Here is a 16,621-nt window from a genome sequence, read left to right as displayed (position 1 = left end):
GCGGCCTGGACAGACAGGAGCAGGGGGCATGGGGCTAACCAAGGGGACGCGGTTGCAGCACCAAGGCTGCCAGAGCTCAAGGATCATTTGGCGTGACCCTCGGGGATGTTCCTGCGCGAGGCTAAGGGTTGGATCGGGCACCCCCGCGGGAATGTGGCGGACCGCAGCCTCGAACCCGCGGCCCCGCGGTCCCGCCGTTGCCCCGGTCCCCACGGCGGCGGCCGTGACGTCACGGGCCATGGCGGCGGGCGCGGTGCTGTGCGTGGCGGCCGCGCTCGGGCCGTGCCTGGCGGCCCCGCCGTCACAGTACCGCCCGGACTGGGGCAGCCTGGACGCGCGCCCGCTGCCGGCCTGGTTCGACCGCGCCAAGGTCGGCGTGTTCGTGCACTGGGGGGTGTTCTCGGTGCCCGCCTGGGGCTCCGAGTGGTTCTGGTGGCACTGGCAGGGCCAGCGCGATGCCGCCTACGAGCGCTTCGTGCGGACCCGGTTCCCGCCCGGCACCTCTTACGCCGAGTTCGCCCCCCATTTTACCGCCTACGACTTCCAGCCCCGGCAGTGGGCAGAGCTCTTCTGGAGGGCAGGGGCCAGGTCGGCACCTGGGGCTGGCTGGGGTGGGGTCCCTGAGGGGCTGGGGAGGGTCTGGGGGTCCATGAGGGGACAGGGGGTCCCTGAGGGAATGGGTGCCATGGCCAGGGGTTCCTGAGGGGATAGGGGCTGGATCTGGGGGTCCCTGAGGGGATGGAGGAGTCCCTGAGGGAATGGGTGCCTGGCCATGGGTTCCTGAGGGGCTGGGGAGGGTCTGAGGGTCCCTGAGGGGAAAGGGGGTCCCTGAGGGGATGGGTGGTCGATCTGGAGGTCCCTGAGAGAACAGGGGGTCCCTGAGGGAACAGGGTGGGGTCTGAGGGTCCCTGAGGGGATGGGGAGGGTCTGGGGGTCTCTGAGGGAATAAGTACCATGGCCATGAGTCCCTGAGGGGATGGGAGGGTCCGGGCATCCCTGGGGGTATAGAGGAGCCATTTCTGGGAATGTCTGAGGGTTGGAGGTCCGTGGTGACCGAGCAGAGAGGAGACCGATGACTGGGGGTCCCTGAGTCCCTGGAGAGGCCCAGAGAAGATGGGGGCACTGTGCCTGGGGTCCCCAAGAGGCTGCAGGGGTCCCTGAGGGGATGGGTCAATGCCCAGAGTGCTGAGGAGATGACTGGTCTTGCTGCTTCCCAAGTCTCGATTGTTCATTCTTTTCCAGCATTAAAATCCATTTAAAACCTCTGTTATTCTTGTAGTTGCTTCTAAATTTGAAGGGTAGTGGCAGAGGGCTCCTCGCAGTGTGGTTATCCAGTCCCTGGCTGTTTTAGTGACTGTGGAATATCTCAGCTGTCCCCTTGCCATCCTGATCAAAACCTTTTTCCCCTCAGGTACGTGGTCCTGACCACAAAGCACCATGAAGGCTTCACCAACTGGGGGTCGCCCAGGTCCTGGAACTGGAATTCTGTGGATGTAGGGCCCCACCGAGACCTCGTAGGAGAGCTGGGAGAAGCCCTCAGGGAGAGGTATGGCACTGCCAAACTGCTGTTCTGTCAGCTGAATCAGTTGTTTGGGGGTTTTTTTTTGTATAATATTGCAGTGAATCCTCCTGGCTGTGCTGACAAACAGCAGAAAATGATGAGTTTAGTGTGAAAAACCTAGTGCTTGCAAATAATGAAATAATAATGCCAGCAGTTCTTAATCCCCACTGGAGCCTAACTCTTCCCTCCGTTTCTGTCCTTCAGGAACCTACACTATGGGCTCTATCACTCCCTCATGGAGTGGTTTAACCCACTCTATCTTGCTGACAAAAAAAATGACTTCAAGACCCAGAACTTCGTTATGAAGAAGATGATGCCTGAACTTTATGATCTTGTGTTAAAGTAAGAGCTACAGCGAATTCAGAACCGTGAGCACTTCCCGCTTCCAGAGAAGAGAGTGTTAATTTTTTGCCAAGGCAAATCTCATTACTAACCATTAGAAAATGGGTTCACATTTGTCCTGTGAACAGTCTAATCTGTAGAATAAGGTAGGGACAAATTCTTCATGGAAAACCAGTTCCCTTTAATCCTGCCTTTGTGCAGGGTGGCTGGAAGCGGGGCAACCTGCCTGGTATTTGTAGAGTAGAAGAGTGATTTCACTGTGGATTTACATCCTTGCCTTGCTTCCCCTTTCTGACAAAAATACCAGGCTTGGGCACATGGACAGAAAGGCTGTTGTCCCAGCTCAAGAATGTGCCTCAGAATTGCCTTTGGGATGCCAAATTCTGTTTTTTTGGAAGAACTGCATCCTCTCTTGAGCTGTGCAACAACCTCCCTTAGAGCTTTGTGCGAAGCAGAAAGTGAAGCAAAACCTCCTGGTGACACAGGCAGTGGGAAGGGGAAGTAAAATTATGTCAGATACAGGAAACACTGTGGCAGGAGAAAATGAGCCATTTTGAGATAACATTTATCTCTCTTAGGTACAAACCAGACTTGATTTGGTCGGATGGAGACTGGGAAGCTCCAGATTCATACTGGAATTCCACCTCTTTCCTTGCCTGGCTCTATAACGACAGTCCCGTCAAGGTACCAGTGTCTGCTGTCCCTCCTTGTGTGGGTGTGGGAGGTCTGGCAGCAGAGAAGCGTGTGATAACACCAAAAACCCACCTGGCAGATGCCAAATGTGTTTTATTCTTCCACAAAAACCAAGAAGGCCCGACAGTGCTCCTGTGAGAAGCTCCACTGTCCTTTGCAGCACTGCCTGAGAGAACAGGGAGGTGCTCTCTCAGAGACAGATTCAGCCTTCTCAGGAAGATTCTCTCTTTCAATACACGGGGAATTTTAATTTTAGGTGTTTACCTCCTCACTTGGATGCCTTTGCTGGCCTAGGGGGGTGATTGCAGGTGGAACAATCCAAGACAAAACGTTCTCTGCCCTGAGCTGAGTGTGTTCCCTCAGGACACCGTCGTCGTTAACGACCGGTGGTGTAACCGCTGCTCCTGCCGGCACGGAGGGTTCTACAACTGTGCTGACAAATACAAGCCAGGCACTCTGCCAGATCACAAGTGGGAGATGTGCTCCTCCATTGACAAGCTGTCCTGGGGCTACCGGAGCAACATGAGCATCGCTGAGGTCATGGATGAAGCAAGTATCATTGAGGTGAGGAAGCTGAAATCATAACAGCTATGGGGGAAGAACTGAGAACTAGAGGTTTCCTTCATCCCCCTACTTGCCAAAGGAGTTGTCGTGTGTTCCATACACTCAGGCTGGAGTTAAGGAGCAGTTGATGAGTGCCATCATTCATATTTAGATACAGTGATGTTCTAAATAAGACCTGGTCTATAATGGGAAAATAATATATTTCATGGGAAATATTGACACATTTTCAGATATGCGAGATATTTTTATTCCAACTTGTAACATTATTTCCATGATCTGAAGGCAATCATACTTTAATCAAACCAATTTCCAGAGCTGATTATGCTTTTAACAGACTGGGCTGTGTAAATACTGCCCTTCATTTAATCTACTGAGCCATTAGCTCAAGTGCTGTGAGAAAGAAGCAGCATGGGGCAGGAGAAAAGAAACACCAAAACAAAAGGTGTTTCTGTGTCCTCAGAGGTGAAGATGAGGTTACCTTGGTTTATCTGCCACAGGAGCTGGTGCAGACTGTGAGCTTGGGAGGCAACTACCTTCTCAACGTGGGACCTACCAAAGAAGGGGTGATTGTCCCCATCTTCCAAGAAAGACTCCTGGCCCTTGGGAGGTGGCTGGACATCAATGGGGAGGCAATTTATGAATCCCGGCCTTGGAGAGTGCAGATGGAGAACAGCACAGACACAGTCTGGTAAGGATTCTGCTGCTCAGCACCATCTGGGCTGGGACTTCCACAGCTGACATTTATTTCTTATTTGTTCTTAAATTTGGCACACTCTGAACCGTTGCTATCAGGTGCAGATGGTGTTTAGGTAATATCATACAGTTGGAACATTCAGTTACTGCCCCAGGCTGTTACCTAAGGAATATCTTGCTTGAAAGAAGAGAATACAAATTAGGACGTCACCCATCTTGCTTGGATTGTTAAAAAACAACCCTTCTTTTCAAAAAAAGTCAGGACTGCTTTAGGCAGTGGTTCTGGCCAGAAATCTCTACAAACTGGAGTTGTTTTTGTTTCCTCCAGTGTGTTCAGTGTGGAAATGCAGAGCAGTGGTGGGGATGACGCTGAGCCCAGGACACGTTCACAGATGACATTTGCACACATGGACTTTGTTTGGGTTTCATCAGCCAGCGCTGGTGGTGGGTCCAAAGTGACAGGGTTTGGAATGAGGGGAAAGTAGGTGACCCCTGTGTGGTGACAGGTGAGCTGGTGTTCTCGTGCCTGGTGCTGCCATGAGGCTCCTGACCCTGCTGGACTCCTGTCCCACAGGTACACCTCCAAGGGACAGGTCGTCTATGCCATCTTCCTGCTCTGGCCTCAGGACAGCGTTTTGAAGCTCTGCTCGCCCATTCCATGCCCAGCCACACAAGTAAGGAACCTGAAAAACAGATGACACACACTGAGAGCATATTTGGGGTGTTTATAGGCTGGGAAGGGCCAATCTGGCTTCATCTGGGAACTGGGGAGAGCAGGAGAGTTGTGTGCTCTGGCCTCCCTCCAGATCCTTGCAGCATCCTGGGCTATTCCTTGGTTCACTGAACATGGACAGGAGTTGCCAGGACAGGCTCATAGCTGCCATGGAATAGGCAGATTCTTCTCCCCTGGAATCTTCCGGTCCTGCTGATGCAGGGAGGGGAAGTAAATCCATATCCAGCCTCCCCCAGGGCAGGGATGGCTGTTCCTGCACCTCAGCCCGTGCTCAGGGGCACTGACCTGCTCATGGCAGGTGTCACCCTGACGCAAATTCTCCAGTGCCCTTTGCTCTAAACAAACAGAGGCAAAGCCTCAGTAACAAAGAAACACACAAACAACCAACAAACATCAAATGTTTGGCCTCAAAACATCCCGAGTGTCACCTCCTGTGCCCTGTGAATGATGGGTGGGGATGAATGGGAGATGCTCTGGGGTGTGCAAAGGGGGCCCGTGTGAGCTCCAGCTGATTGTCCCCTGCCCTCCTCTGCAGGTGACCATGCTGGGATATGCAGGGACTCTGAAGTGGCAGGAAGAAACCCCAGGGAAAGGGCTGCTCATCACCCTGCCCTACATGCTCCCATCTCCTCTCCCCCCTCAGTCGGGCTGGGCCGTGAAGCTCGAGGGTGTGTTGTGACAGCTGTGGGATGGGCACAGCATCTCCCAGTGCCTTTCTTTTTGACTGAATCCAAGAGGATTTTTCATTTATTGTTGAATAAATAATGTTTCACTTAAGAGAAGCTCTCCTCTAATCCCTTCTGCCTTGTATTCCTTTGGTGTTGATTGGAACAGTTGTGATCACCTTTCATCACAAATAAATGCAACAGAAGCTTGTTGGAAGAGATCTACACAAAAACCATAATCTAATACGAATCCATCCACAAACTTTTATTTATATCCTGTGGGGACAGCTACAAGGAGAAGAGGTTTTGTTCTTAGTGAATTGAAGAAAAGCCACTGTTCTGAGCTGATCTTCTGCTGTTGGAGTGAGAGCAGATTTCCAGCGTGGATGTTGAACCTCTCCATAGAGGGCTGAACTTCCTGAGTGATGAAACTCCTCACCAGAGCAGCCCGGGTGGATGTGGAGGACCCACAACGCTGCAAACAGGCACTGCTGGTTACTGTCCCACCCAGCACAAGCAAAAGCTGCCAGAACAGAGCCCCAGGGCTGTTTCTCAATGGACAAACATCCTGACCGCCTGCCAGGAGTCCCTCACGGGAGCATCACCCGGCCCCGCGATGACGCCGTTAGACACCGAAAAGGGACAAGAGAGCCACGGCCGCTTTGCCTCTCAACCTCATCACGCCGGTAACCTCTGTCGCAGCGCGGGGGCCCGTCCAAAACAAACAGCGCCGTGTTTACTCAGCGCCCGGGCCACCGGATAAACCCATCCTATAAGTGCGCGGCGGGCGCGGGGCCGGGCAGTGCCGGGGCCAGAGCGAAACATGCCGCAGTACGACACGACGGGAGCGCCCAGGGACGGCGCCTGGGCACAGGTAGGGGCTGGGGACGGAGGGGATGAGAGGATGGAGGGGATGAGGGATGAACGACACGGAGGGTCCGAGCCCCGGCTCCGGTTCGGGCTCCACGTGGGCGGCGCGGCCACGTGACCGCCCGTGTCACGTGCGGGGGGCGGGCGCGGTCACGTGATCGCGGTCGGACATGGCGGCGGCGCGGCGGCTGCTCCCGCGCTGGGCGGGATCGCTGCGGCCCGTGAGGGGGAACGGGGGGACCGAGGGGCCGGGGGGAGCGGGCCGAGGGAGCAGCGGGGCCGGGGAACGCTCGGGGCCGGTGAGGGGGGACCGGGACACCCGGGCGGGATTGAGGGGTCCAAGGGACCGGGGGGGCACCGGGATGGGGGAGATCGAGGCCGGTGATTCAAAGAAATCAAATTTAGTATGATGCTGTTAAGCCGTGCCGTCGGAGTAGGGTCGGGATAGCTCCTTCATAAACACCCCACTGAAACAAGGATTTTTCGAGCTTTTATACACTTTTAACACCTCAAGCCCCTCCTTGACAGTCAGTCATTTAATCCTTACAAGGCATCAACATTAATCTTTAGTTAAAGATAACTTAGACTTCTTTTATTTAAACAACCTTTGAAATAGTTTTCTATTTTATTGCTACGAGACACCAACATCAATCTTTGGTTAAAGACAACTTAAACTTTTACTTAAACAACCTTTGATTGATTTAGCTACCTAGAGTGTATTTTCAGATCTTGTTGTGGGTGGGGGTGAGGGGGCTGGGGGGCTCGGGGTCCCTGCTGACACTGCCCTCTGTGCCAGGTGAGCGCGGCGGCCACAGGGACGGGGACGTACCCGAGGCGGGTGAAGGTGGTGGAGGTGGGACCCCGTGACGGGCTCCAGAACGAGAAGGTACAAGGGGGGCTCCTGGCAGCTCAACCTCAGCCCTGCCCGGCCCCTCAACCCCTCCCTGGGGGGTTCTGGAATCACATACTCCAAATGTGCCACTCTGCCCAACAGCAGGGCTTTCCCTTCTTCTTTTTCTTTTTTTTTCTTCTTTTTTTTCTTCTTCTTCCTTTTCTTCTCCTTCTCCTTTTCCTTCTTCTTCTCCTTCTTTTCCTTTTTCTTCTTCTTTTTTGTTTTCTTTAAATGCCGCCTTTTTTATGTTGAAAAACGATCTTTTCTTTTTTAATTTTTTGCCTTTTTTTTTTTTTTTGCAATGAAAAGTTTACTGTGGAAATAATGACTTGAGGTCGTTTTTCTTTTCTTTTCTTCTTCTTTTTCCTCTTAGAACGTTGTGCCCACCCCTGTGAAGATCAGTTTGATCAACATGCTGTCAGAGACAGGGCTGCAGGTCATAGAGGCCACCAGCTTTGTGTCCCCCAAGTGGGTCCCTCAGGTCGGTGTTCCAGCTGGATTTACAGTGTCACAGCAGTAACCCAGTGACTCTGCTCGCTCCAAACCCTTCATTGCTGGGCAAGAACCAGTTGCAATATTCCAGACTTCCCCTTTGGACCCTGGGGAAGGGCAGAGGGACAGCTGGTCGTGCACGTCAGCCTGGCTGAGTGCCTGACCTCTGATCCCTCACAGGGTGCAGTGTTTGCTCTCAGAGGCCCATTTCTCTCAGCCCTAAATATTTCTGTTCCCATTACAAAAAGACATTTGAAGGGTTGTTTTCTAGGTTGGCTGTTGTCGCTGTTACAGAGCTCTGCTGGTTTCTTTGCAGATGGCTGATCACACCGAGGTCATGCAGGGCATCACTAAGGTGCCTGGGATCAGTTACCCTGTGCTGACCCCCAACCTGAAGGGATTCCAGGCAGCGGTAAGGGCTGGCAGCACCTCAACAGCCACGTGTTTGTCTTGCTTTTAGTCCCCTCTGGTGTCCCACAGCTCTCCTGACAGCTCCCAGCAGCTGCAGCTTTGCTGCTGCACCTGTAACTTTGCACTTTTGGAGAAAAACTTGGATGTGTCGTGGTGGTTCTGCTGTGGAACAAACTTTGGGGAGGAACTGGGGTATTTGGGGAAAAAGTACTTTTACAGAGTGAGAGAACTGTAGTTATAGATCATGGAACATCACAGAGTCATTGAGGTTGGAGAAGACCTCCAAAATCATCAGGTCCAGCCTTAAAGTTTAAATAATCAGGAACAGAAAAGTTTCTGTAAAGGGAAGTGTTTTATGGGGCTGGTTTGAAACTTCTCTACCAAGAGAGGCCATTGAAACACTTGAATTAACACTTGGCCATGAAATGACTTGAATTGAACTCCTGAAATCACTTGAATTGAGTCATGGCTGAGCTTGTCATTTCCCATGCAAGAAAGACCACCCAGCTGGGATTTAAAAACTGGCAGTGGGTTGGACTGCTTGGATTTAGAAACTGGCTGAGGGTTGGACTTGCTGCTCTCAGAGGTCTTTTCCAGCTCTAATGGTTCTGTGATTTATGGTGTTTGTTTGCAGGTGGCTGCAGGGGCCAAGGAAGTGTCGATCTTTGGAGCAGCGTCCGAGCTGTTCACGAAGAAGAACATCAACTGTTCCATAGAGGAGAGCCTGGAGAGGTTCAGCGAGGTGATGGCAGCAGCAAGGGCAGCCAACATTCCTGTCAGGGGGTAAGGAATTCCTGCAGCCAGCATTCCCACTCAGGGGTAAGGAATTCCTGCAGCCACCTTGGCATTGAGCAGGAGACGTGGCTGCTGGAGTTTATCCCTTTGGAGCCCAGTCCACGCAGCACTAAGGAGTGGGATTTCTTTACAACTTCTATTTTTTGGGATGTCTCTGCCTGGATTTCTGTGAGCTCAGGGCATGGAGGAGCTTTAGTTTGGACCACACTCAAGGTTTCAGCTGCTGCCTTGGTGCAAAGCCTGTTCTGCTCAGGACAGTCCACGCTCCTCCAGTTGGATTCACCCACCGTGTGGTTATTCTGTTGTCAGAAGGATCCAGAATAACAACAGTTTCTTGGCAGACATTCCACATGGAAGTGCAAAGATCACAATCCCAGGAATGCTGTGTGCTCTTGTCTTGGCAGATTTTTCATGTCCGTGGAAGAAGGAATTGTTGAGCAGTTAATTCTGTAATTGTTGAGCAGTTAATTCTGTAATTGTTGAGCAGTTAATTCTGTAACTGTTGAGCTGTTAATTCTGTAATTGTTCAGTAATTAATTCCGTAAGATTTGGCCACTGAACTTTTGGAACATGAAACTAATTCTTCCATCATAAAGACACACAAGATGCACTAAGTCCTGACTGATTTGGCCAGCTGAATGTCCTTGCCATTTTTCTAGCTGAAAGGTGTGTGCTTTTCTTAACCACAGATACGTTTCCTGTGTCCTTGGATGTCCCTACGAAGGGAAGATTTCTGCAGCTAAAGTTGCAGAGGTGAGTTTAACACAGATACAACCAGAATTTCTGAGAAAGGTTTTGGCTCATTTTTAGGGATATGAGTTGGGCACTGGGGCTGGGGGGGTGTCAAACCATTTAGCCAAAGCCTGGGAAAGGGAAGGCTGGGAAAGGTTCCAGCCACCACAGGGAGGGGAGACTGAGTCCAGCTGAAATGCACAGGGGAATTCAGGGAGGTTTGGGCACCTGGAGGTTTTCAGTCCCACAGAAGAGTCTCGTGGCTGCTCCAGGACATCACACACCGATCCCTGTGTGCAGCTCTGGGGAAGGGGGTGATGTACTTCCCAGGGCACATCCTGGCTTTTGGACAGGTCTCCAAGAAGATGTACTCCATGGGATGCTACGAGATCTCCCTGGGGGACACCATCGGCGTGGGCACCCCCGGGAGCATGAAGGAGATGCTGAGCATGGTGATGAAGGAGGTGCCCGTGGGGGCTCTGGCTGTTCACTGCCACGACACCTATGGACAGGCCCTGGCCAACATCCTGGTGGCCCTCCAGGTAGGATCCTTCCTTTGGATCACAGACTCATGGGGTGGTTTGGGTTGGCAGGGACCTTAAATCCCATCTCGTTCCCCCTGGGCAGGGACACCTCCCACTAGCCCAGGGTGCTCCCACCTGGCCTTGGACCCTTCCAGGGATGGGGTGTCCACACAAATAAAGCGTCTTCCTTTGGGTTTGTTCATTTTTTTGCTTGTGAATGGAAGCTGTGAGGGGCAGGAGGTTGTGCTGGCAGAGCAGTCACGCCTGGCTGTGGTGTGGGTTCCTCTGCAGATGGGGGTGAGCGTGGTGGACGCGTCCGTCGCCGGCCTGGGGGGCTGCCCCTACGCCCAGGGAGCGTCGGGGAACGTGGCCACGGAGGACCTGGTGTACATGCTGAACGGGCTGGGCATCCACACGGTGAGTGGGGCAGCCCCTGCATCCCCCTCCTGCTCCAGGGCTCTGCTCAGGCCTCAGCAGGGCTCTGGGTTCGGCCCAGGGAGCCTGAGCTTGGTGGGGATGGGGAGAGTCACACTGGGTCTGTGTGGGGGGGGTTGTCCTTCCACACCAATCCCACCCCCTCTGCTGGGAGCATTCCCTCCTCTTGGGATTGTTCAGCCTTGGGGTGACCTAATTGTGGCCTTCCTGAAGGGGCCCACAGGAAAGGTGGAGAGAGACTATCTTGTAAATAGTCTGTCCCTGGAGGGACAGGACACAAGGAATGGTTTCACACTGACAGAGGGATGCTGGATATTAGATGGGATATTGGGGAGAAATCCTTCCCTGTGAGGGGGGGGAGGCCCTGGCACAGTTTCCCAGAGAAGCTGTGGCTGCCCCATCCCTGGAAGTGTCCAAGGCCAGGTTGGAGCAGCCTGGGATAGTGGAAGGTGTCCCTGCCCATGGCAGAGGTGGAGTGAGATGAGCTTTAAGGTCCCTCCCAACCCAGACCACTCTGGGATTCTCTCCCACATCACACCCTGGGATCTGACCCTTGCTGTCAGTGAGGCTGCATTAAAGTTCCCTCCAAAGGCTCCCTCGCTCCCTGGTAGTCTCTCCCAGTGATCCCAGTTGTCACTGGGCAGCTGTACCCAACAGAAGCAGTGCCAAGGCCGTGCTGTGCTTCCCCCATGCAGGGTGTGGATCTGCAGAAGCTCATGGACACAGGAACCTTCATCTGCAACGCTCTCAACCGAAGAACCAACTCCAAGGTGTCCCAGGCATCCTGCAGACTGTGACACTGAGGGGAGTTTCTCCCTGGATCGAGAAGAAAGCGAGGATCTGGCACTGCCTGGAATTCCTCTCTGATCTCCAGTGCTCCTTCCTGGCTCAGCACTTGAGAGGGAACTCATAATCCACCAGAATTTATGAAGAAATGAGGGAAACGAGAATATTAGATTTGACCTTGAGGATGTCACCATTTGCCTTAGGGAAGGGAGGATGTGGATGGGCTCTGGTCAGACCAGCATCCACTGACTCCTGCCTTGAGCCTTAGGCCACCAGCCAGGGATAATCCACAGTTTTTCCAGCTGGAGCACTTCTCCAGGTCGGGCTTTCCCTTCCCTTCTCACTACAAATGTTAAGCCTGAGTCAAAAGCCTCTGAATGTCCTGGGGCAGCCTTGGACAGTCTTACAGGGACTGTGGCAAAGGACAGTGTATCTGTTGTAAGATACCTTTAAACACTAGGATAAGAAACATTATTTAACATTCTGAACAAATCACGTTTCTAATAAACTGAACCAGTTAAAGCTGCTGCTTCAGTTCCAAGTGCCTCCTCCACGTGGAAAGACCACATCATCTGGGGCCGTGGCAGAGAGTGTGAAACACTCCCTGCTCCTCACAGGTCACGGGGAACACCCCCCACATCCCCCAATCTATTTAAAATAATTTATTTTAACAGTTTATTTGCGAGGCGGGAGCCTCGTCCTTCCTTCGGGTGGGGTTCGCCTTTCTCTGCGTGCGGCGCCGTCTCTCCACATCCCTTCAATGAACTGTGGCAATTAAATAAACGTTCAACAATAACCGGCGCTGAAATGGGGCGGAATCGGGCAATAACCGGGGATTTTGGGGAGGGCGCAGTTCCCTCCTCCCGCCGCCGGGCGCCGCCGTCCCTCGCGGTGTTTTGTCCGCGCCGGGCTCCCGTAGCGGGGACACGTTTCCATGGAGGGGCCTTAAAGGGGCCGCGCCCGCGGGCGGAGCGGGAGCGGAGGGTGAGTGACTGAGGGGAATGGGGACGGGAACGGGAACGGGAGGACGGATGTGCTGCCCCGTTCGGCCGTGCCTTTCTGTAGCAGGGAGAGCCCAAAACCCCGGCGCCCGAGATAATTCCAGCCCCTGGGATACCCCAGGACCCCTAGGATAGATCCAGCCCCTGGGGTAATTCCAGCCCCTGGGATACCCCAGGACCTCTAGGATAGATCCAGCCCCTGGGGTAATTCCAGCCCCCGGGGCACGTTCGGCCCCAGGGACCCCTAGGAAGGCCCTGTCCCACCCCAGGGGAGCCCCCCGGGATCCCCTGAGCCCCCCCGGGCACCCCCGCCCGGCCCTGCCCGTGCCCCGGTCCCACCCCCGTATCCTCCCCCGCGCTGAAATCCGCCTTATTCTCCCTCCCCAGGGGCTGTTCCCCCCCGGCACTGCCCTCCCAGCATTTTGGGGGGCTCGGGGTGGAACCTCTCCCTGTGCTGGTCCCACACCCCGGTAACGCGGCGGGTCCTTCCCTCCGGGAGTGGAACAGGAGCTGCTGCTCCTTCCCGGGAGCTCCCGGGTCCCCCAGAGATCCCCGCAGTGTCCTGGGAAGCGGGGGTGGAACGGGGCCAGCACTGGGAAGGGCGGCTGGGACCGCGATGAAGGGGGGACTCCAGAGCTGCAGGAAAACCGGGGAATGGGTGGGGAAAGGGCAGAGCCGAGCCCCCTGTGGAGACCACCCGAATTCATCCCAACTCCCTGCACCTGTGCTCTGGGGCGAACCCCGAGGGGTCTGTGCTGGGGGATACGGGAGAGAGCGGGATCTCACAGGAAGGACGAGGGCTTTTCCCGGGCTGTGGCAGTGCCAGACCCACCCTCCGTGTCCGGGAGGTGTGCCCGCGCTGGCAGGTCGCGCTCCAGCCCATCCCTGTCCCCGGGAGAGCTGCAGGAAGTGCCGGAGGCGCTGCTGACGTGACAGTGCCCCAGCTGTGCCCGTTCCAGGCCGCCCCACACGGAGCTGAGGGATTTTCCTGCCCCAGGGAGAGCCATGGCCGAGAAGATCCTGGTGACGGGCGGCGCTGGGTACATCGGCAGCCACTGCGTGCTGGAGCTGCTGGAGGCTGGATACGTCCCCGTGGTCATTGACAACTTCCACAACGCCATCCGAGGTACGGAGGAGCCTCATCCCTCCCCGGGCTGTGCCGGGAGCTCCAGAAATCCCAGCTCCTCACTCCCCTCCATCCCCCAGGGTCGGACGCGCTCCCCGAGAGCCTCCGGCGGGTGGAGCAGATCGCGCACCGGCCCGTCCTCTTCCAGGAGCTGGATATCACCGATGGGGCCGCGCTCCAGGAGCTCTTCAGGAAGGTGAGAGCAGGAGCTGCGGCGCCCCAGGTGGCTCCTGGGGGGAGTGAGGTGGGAACCGGGGGGAAAAGGACAGCGCTGAGGAAACCCCTGTTCCTGCGGGGCGTGGAGCCCCCCCGGGGGGGTGAATGGCGCTCCTGGGGGGGGGAATCCCGGCTGGTTCCTGCCCGGAGATCCCATGTCCTGTTGCTGTTCCCCCCCCCTCCTGTGCAGCACCAGTTCTCGGCTGTGCTGCACCTTGCGGGGCTGAAGGCGGTGGGGGAGTCAGTGCAGAAGCCTCTGGAATATTACAGAGTGAACCTCACCGGGACCATCCGGCTGCTGGAGGTGAGAGGGGGTGCTCGGGGTGGTGCTGAGGGGCTGCAGGGGGGGCTGGGACCACCATAAAGGGGGGATTTCGGAGCTGCAGGAAAAACGGGGAATGGGTGGAAAAGGGCAGAGATCATCCAAATGAACACTGTGAGAACTCCCTGCCTTGGGGTAAAGCCTGAGGGACCTGTGCTGTGGGATATGGGAGAGACCAGGATCTTGGCTGGGTTTCACAGGAAGAACAAGGGCGTGATCCTGGGCTGAGGTGGCTGTGCTGCTCCATGTGCTGCTCCCAGTGCTCCCCGTGCCCGGGATGTGGCAGTGCCTGGGCAGGGCTGACCCCCCAGCACGGGATCTCCTGGCTCAGTGCTGGCTGTTCCTGCCCCCCAGACCATGCAGGCCCACGGCGTGAGGAACATCGTGTTCAGCAGCTCTGCCACCGTCTACGGGGACCCCAAGTACCTCCCCCTGGACGAGAACCACCCGGTGGGAGGCTGCACCAACCCCTATGGCAAATCCAAGTTCTTCATCGAGGAGATGATCCAGGATCTCTGCAAAGCAGAGCGGGTGAGGGGCTGCCCCGCGGGGCCGGGAGCCAAGGGCTGTTCCCACTGGAGCGAGGGGTGAGCAGGCAGCCCCCCAGGCACCCACCCAGGCAGTGTCTGTGTCCCCCCAGGACTGGAACGCTGTTCTCCTGCGCTACTTCAACCCCATCGGTGCCCACGAGTCAGGGATGATCGGGGAAGATCCTCAGGGGATCCCAAACAACCTCATGCCCTACGTGGCGCAGGTACCGCCCCACTGCAGCCTTTGGGGACCCCTGGAGTCATATGGGGGGGGGGCACAGGCTGACAGGGCTCCTTGTTCCTCTGCCAGGTGGCAGTGGGACGCCAGGAATTCCTGAGTGTGTTTGGGAACGACTACAAGACAGATGATGGAACAGGTATGGCATGGAAAGGGTGGAGCAGAACTGCCCTGCAGCCCCCCCAGCCTGGGGTCACCCCGGGCACAGGGCTCTGCCCTCACCCTCTGCCTCCCTGCAGGAGTCAGGGATTACATCCACGTCGTGGATTTGGCCAAAGGCCACATCGCTGCTCTGAAGAAGCTCAAGGAGAACTGTGGCTGCAAGGTGCCCTGGGGGACACTGGGGGCTGCCAGCCCTGGGGGGGGGGGGGGGTTCCCAGGGAGATAAAGGCGAAGTTTGGCCCTTGTCTCCTTCCAAAAGCAGCTGATCCATGTCCCTTATCCTCCTGCCAGATCTACAATCTGGGCACAGGCACCGGCTACTCCGTCCTGCAGATGGTCCAGGCCATGGAAAAAGCCTCGGGGAGGGAGGTAAGGTCTGACCTGCAGGGCACAGGTTCCCAGAGACCTCCCTCGCCCCCCCCAAGCCATCACTGCCACAGCAGCCCCTGGCACTGCCCCCTCAGTGCCCTCTCTGAGCCCCCAGAGCCCACAGAGCTGCTTTCCCTGCAGATCAAGTACAAGGTCACGGCCCGGCGGGAGGGGGACGTGGCCTCCTGCTACGCGGACCCGGCGCTGGCCGAGCGGGAGCTGGGCTGGAAAGCTGCCTTTGGCCTGGACAAGATGTGTAAGGACACCCCCTCCCTGGCACACGGGGCACTGCCAGGCCTGGCCCACCCTCACCTCCCCTCCCCCCATTCCAGGTGAGGACCTGTGGCGGTGGCAGCTGCAGAATCCCACGGGCTTCAGCAAGAACTGAGCCATGGCCGAGGGCTGGCCGGGCTCGGGGGCTGCTCCAGGCCAGCCTTTCCTGCCTCCCACGGCCCCAGCGAGGCCATCACCGTCCTGAGAGCAGCTGCAGCTCCCCCTCCTGCCTCTGGCACGGGGCAGGAAGGCTGGAGCATCCTCAGCCTTCCTCATCCTCATCCCCCTCAAGTCCTTTGCATCTCGCAGAGCAAAACCACAATGGAGAAAAGAGCCAGGGCTTGGTTTGGCTCCCATGGAACCCCCCATGGGAATGTCCAAGGGCTGTGCTTGGCTGGGCCCTGCAGCCACCACTGGAGCTGCTCCTGGGCCCTCCCTGTGCCCTGGGAAGTGGCTGCATCCAGCACTTGGACACTGTGAGTCCTGCTGAGCCCAGACTGCAGAGGAGGCCCCCCGTTCCCTGCTGCCCCACCTGGCTCTTGGTCTCGGGGGAGGTACCCACAGCCCCTGCCCTGGGCATGGAGAAGGTGCTGAGCCCCAGGAACACCCCCATTCCCCATTCCCACAGGGACCAGTCACATTCCAAGGCCACCACGGCTCATTTCCCCAGCCCACGTCTCCAGGGCCAAGGGCTTTGCACACACACACACACTTTTCCCTGCCCCCAGCATGGTTTTGGGGACCAAATCTCATCCCACGTGCTCCTGCTGAGCCAGAGAAGCCCCTGCCAGGGCTGTGCCAGCCTGGCCTGGTTTATCACCCCACTGGTGCCTGGTTTTGCTTCCACGTTCCCTGTGGCAGCTGCTTCCCAAATCCCGTTGCCAAAGGCTGCCCAGGAGCCTCTCATACTGCTCCTATTTATTCCTGGCAGCTCCAAGGGCTCTGTCAGGCAGGGATGACGCAGTCGGCCCCCTTTGCTGTCGGCTGGATGAATAACTTATGCTTCTAAATTATGAATTGAGCTTTTGATTTCTTTTTAAATAAACTTTCCTACTTTCTAAGTGGCAGCTTTGTTCTGCTTCCCCTCAGCCAGAGCTGCTGCCCCCAAAAATGGCACCTTGGGGCCTCGTTCTAACCCGCTCCCCTCCCCAACCCTCCCTTCCCAGAGGTGCTGTTGGGGGTCCTGCCCAGCCAGG

At 56.2% G+C, this 16,621-nt stretch overlaps 3 protein-coding genes across 5 annotated transcripts; all 3 read left to right on the top strand.

Annotated features, from left to right (window-relative positions):
• The first annotated feature begins 223 nt into the window (after positions 1 to 223).
• On the top strand, positions 224 to 5,368 carry FUCA1 (alpha-L-fucosidase 1). Its single transcript, XM_064635077.1, has 8 exons — positions 224 to 588; positions 1,412 to 1,546; positions 1,766 to 1,903; positions 2,482 to 2,587; positions 2,960 to 3,160; positions 3,658 to 3,848; positions 4,428 to 4,527; positions 5,122 to 5,368. The coding sequence occupies exons 1-8, from the start codon at positions 239 to 241 to the stop codon at positions 5,263 to 5,265; spliced, it is 1,365 nt and encodes a 454-aa protein (XP_064491147.1). The 5' UTR covers positions 224 to 238; the 3' UTR covers positions 5,266 to 5,368.
• Positions 5,369 to 5,498: 130 nt separating this feature from the next.
• Positions 5,499 to 11,710, top strand: HMGCL (3-hydroxy-3-methylglutaryl-CoA lyase). 3 transcript variants are annotated; one of them, XM_064635109.1, is made up of 9 exons: positions 5,499 to 6,125; positions 6,918 to 7,007; positions 7,387 to 7,494; positions 7,822 to 7,917; positions 8,551 to 8,699; positions 9,401 to 9,464; positions 9,797 to 9,985; positions 10,259 to 10,384; positions 11,098 to 11,710. In XM_064635109.1, exons 1-9 carry the CDS (start codon positions 6,075 to 6,077, stop codon positions 11,197 to 11,199), a joined length of 975 nt encoding a protein of 324 aa, XP_064491179.1. In that variant the 5' UTR covers positions 5,499 to 6,074; the 3' UTR covers positions 11,200 to 11,710. The 3 variants fall into 3 exon arrangements, with proteins under 3 accessions (XP_064491179.1, XP_064491181.1, XP_064491180.1); XM_064635110.1 differs by lacking the exon at positions 5,499 to 6,125 and adding an exon at positions 6,256 to 6,342; XM_064635111.1 differs by lacking the exons at positions 10,259 to 10,384; positions 11,098 to 11,710 and adding an exon at positions 10,071 to 10,164.
• A 1,484-nt stretch (positions 11,711 to 13,194) lies between these two features.
• Positions 13,195 to 16,486, top strand: GALE (UDP-galactose-4-epimerase). Its single transcript, XM_064635101.1, has 10 exons — positions 13,195 to 13,315; positions 13,396 to 13,511; positions 13,722 to 13,835; positions 14,208 to 14,384; positions 14,494 to 14,607; positions 14,694 to 14,760; positions 14,861 to 14,946; positions 15,075 to 15,152; positions 15,294 to 15,408; positions 15,485 to 16,486. Exons 1-10 carry the CDS (start codon positions 13,195 to 13,197, stop codon positions 15,538 to 15,540), a joined length of 1,044 nt encoding a protein of 347 aa, XP_064491171.1. The 3' UTR covers positions 15,541 to 16,486.
• The last annotated feature ends 135 nt before the right edge of the window (positions 16,487 to 16,621 follow it).

Source organism: Pseudopipra pipra, chromosome 24, assembly GCF_036250125.1.
Source record: "Pseudopipra pipra isolate bDixPip1 chromosome 24, bDixPip1.hap1, whole genome shotgun sequence".
Classification (NCBI taxonomy): Eukaryota; Metazoa; Chordata; class Aves; order Passeriformes; family Pipridae; genus Pseudopipra; species Pseudopipra pipra.
This window is presented reverse-complemented; position numbering and strand designations above follow the sequence as displayed.

Coding starts and splice junctions, on each gene's coding strand:
- FUCA1 (XM_064635077.1), top strand. CDS start 239: ATGGCGGCGGGCGCGGTGCTGTGCGTGGCGGCCGCGCTCGGGCCGTGC. Junction 1,904..2,481: donor CTTTATGATCTTGTGTTAAA/GTAAGAGCTACA, acceptor TATCTCTCTTAG/GTACAAACCAGACTTGATTT. Junction 3,849..4,427: donor AACAGCACAGACACAGTCTG/GTAAGGATTCTG, acceptor CCTGTCCCACAG/GTACACCTCCAAGGGACAGG.
- HMGCL (XM_064635109.1), top strand. CDS start 6,075: ATGCCGCAGTACGACACGACGGGAGCGCCCAGGGACGGCGCCTGGGCA. Junction 7,008..7,386: donor ACGGGCTCCAGAACGAGAAG/GTACAAGGGGGG, acceptor TTTTCCTCTTAG/AACGTTGTGCCCACCCCTGT. Junction 7,918..8,550: donor TGAAGGGATTCCAGGCAGCG/GTAAGGGCTGGC, acceptor GTTTGTTTGCAG/GTGGCTGCAGGGGCCAAGGA.
- GALE (XM_064635101.1), top strand. CDS start 13,195: ATGGCCGAGAAGATCCTGGTGACGGGCGGCGCTGGGTACATCGGCAGC. Junction 14,385..14,493: donor ATCTCTGCAAAGCAGAGCGG/GTGAGGGGCTGC, acceptor GTGTCCCCCCAG/GACTGGAACGCTGTTCTCCT. Junction 15,153..15,293: donor AAAAAGCCTCGGGGAGGGAG/GTAAGGTCTGAC, acceptor CTTTCCCTGCAG/ATCAAGTACAAGGTCACGGC.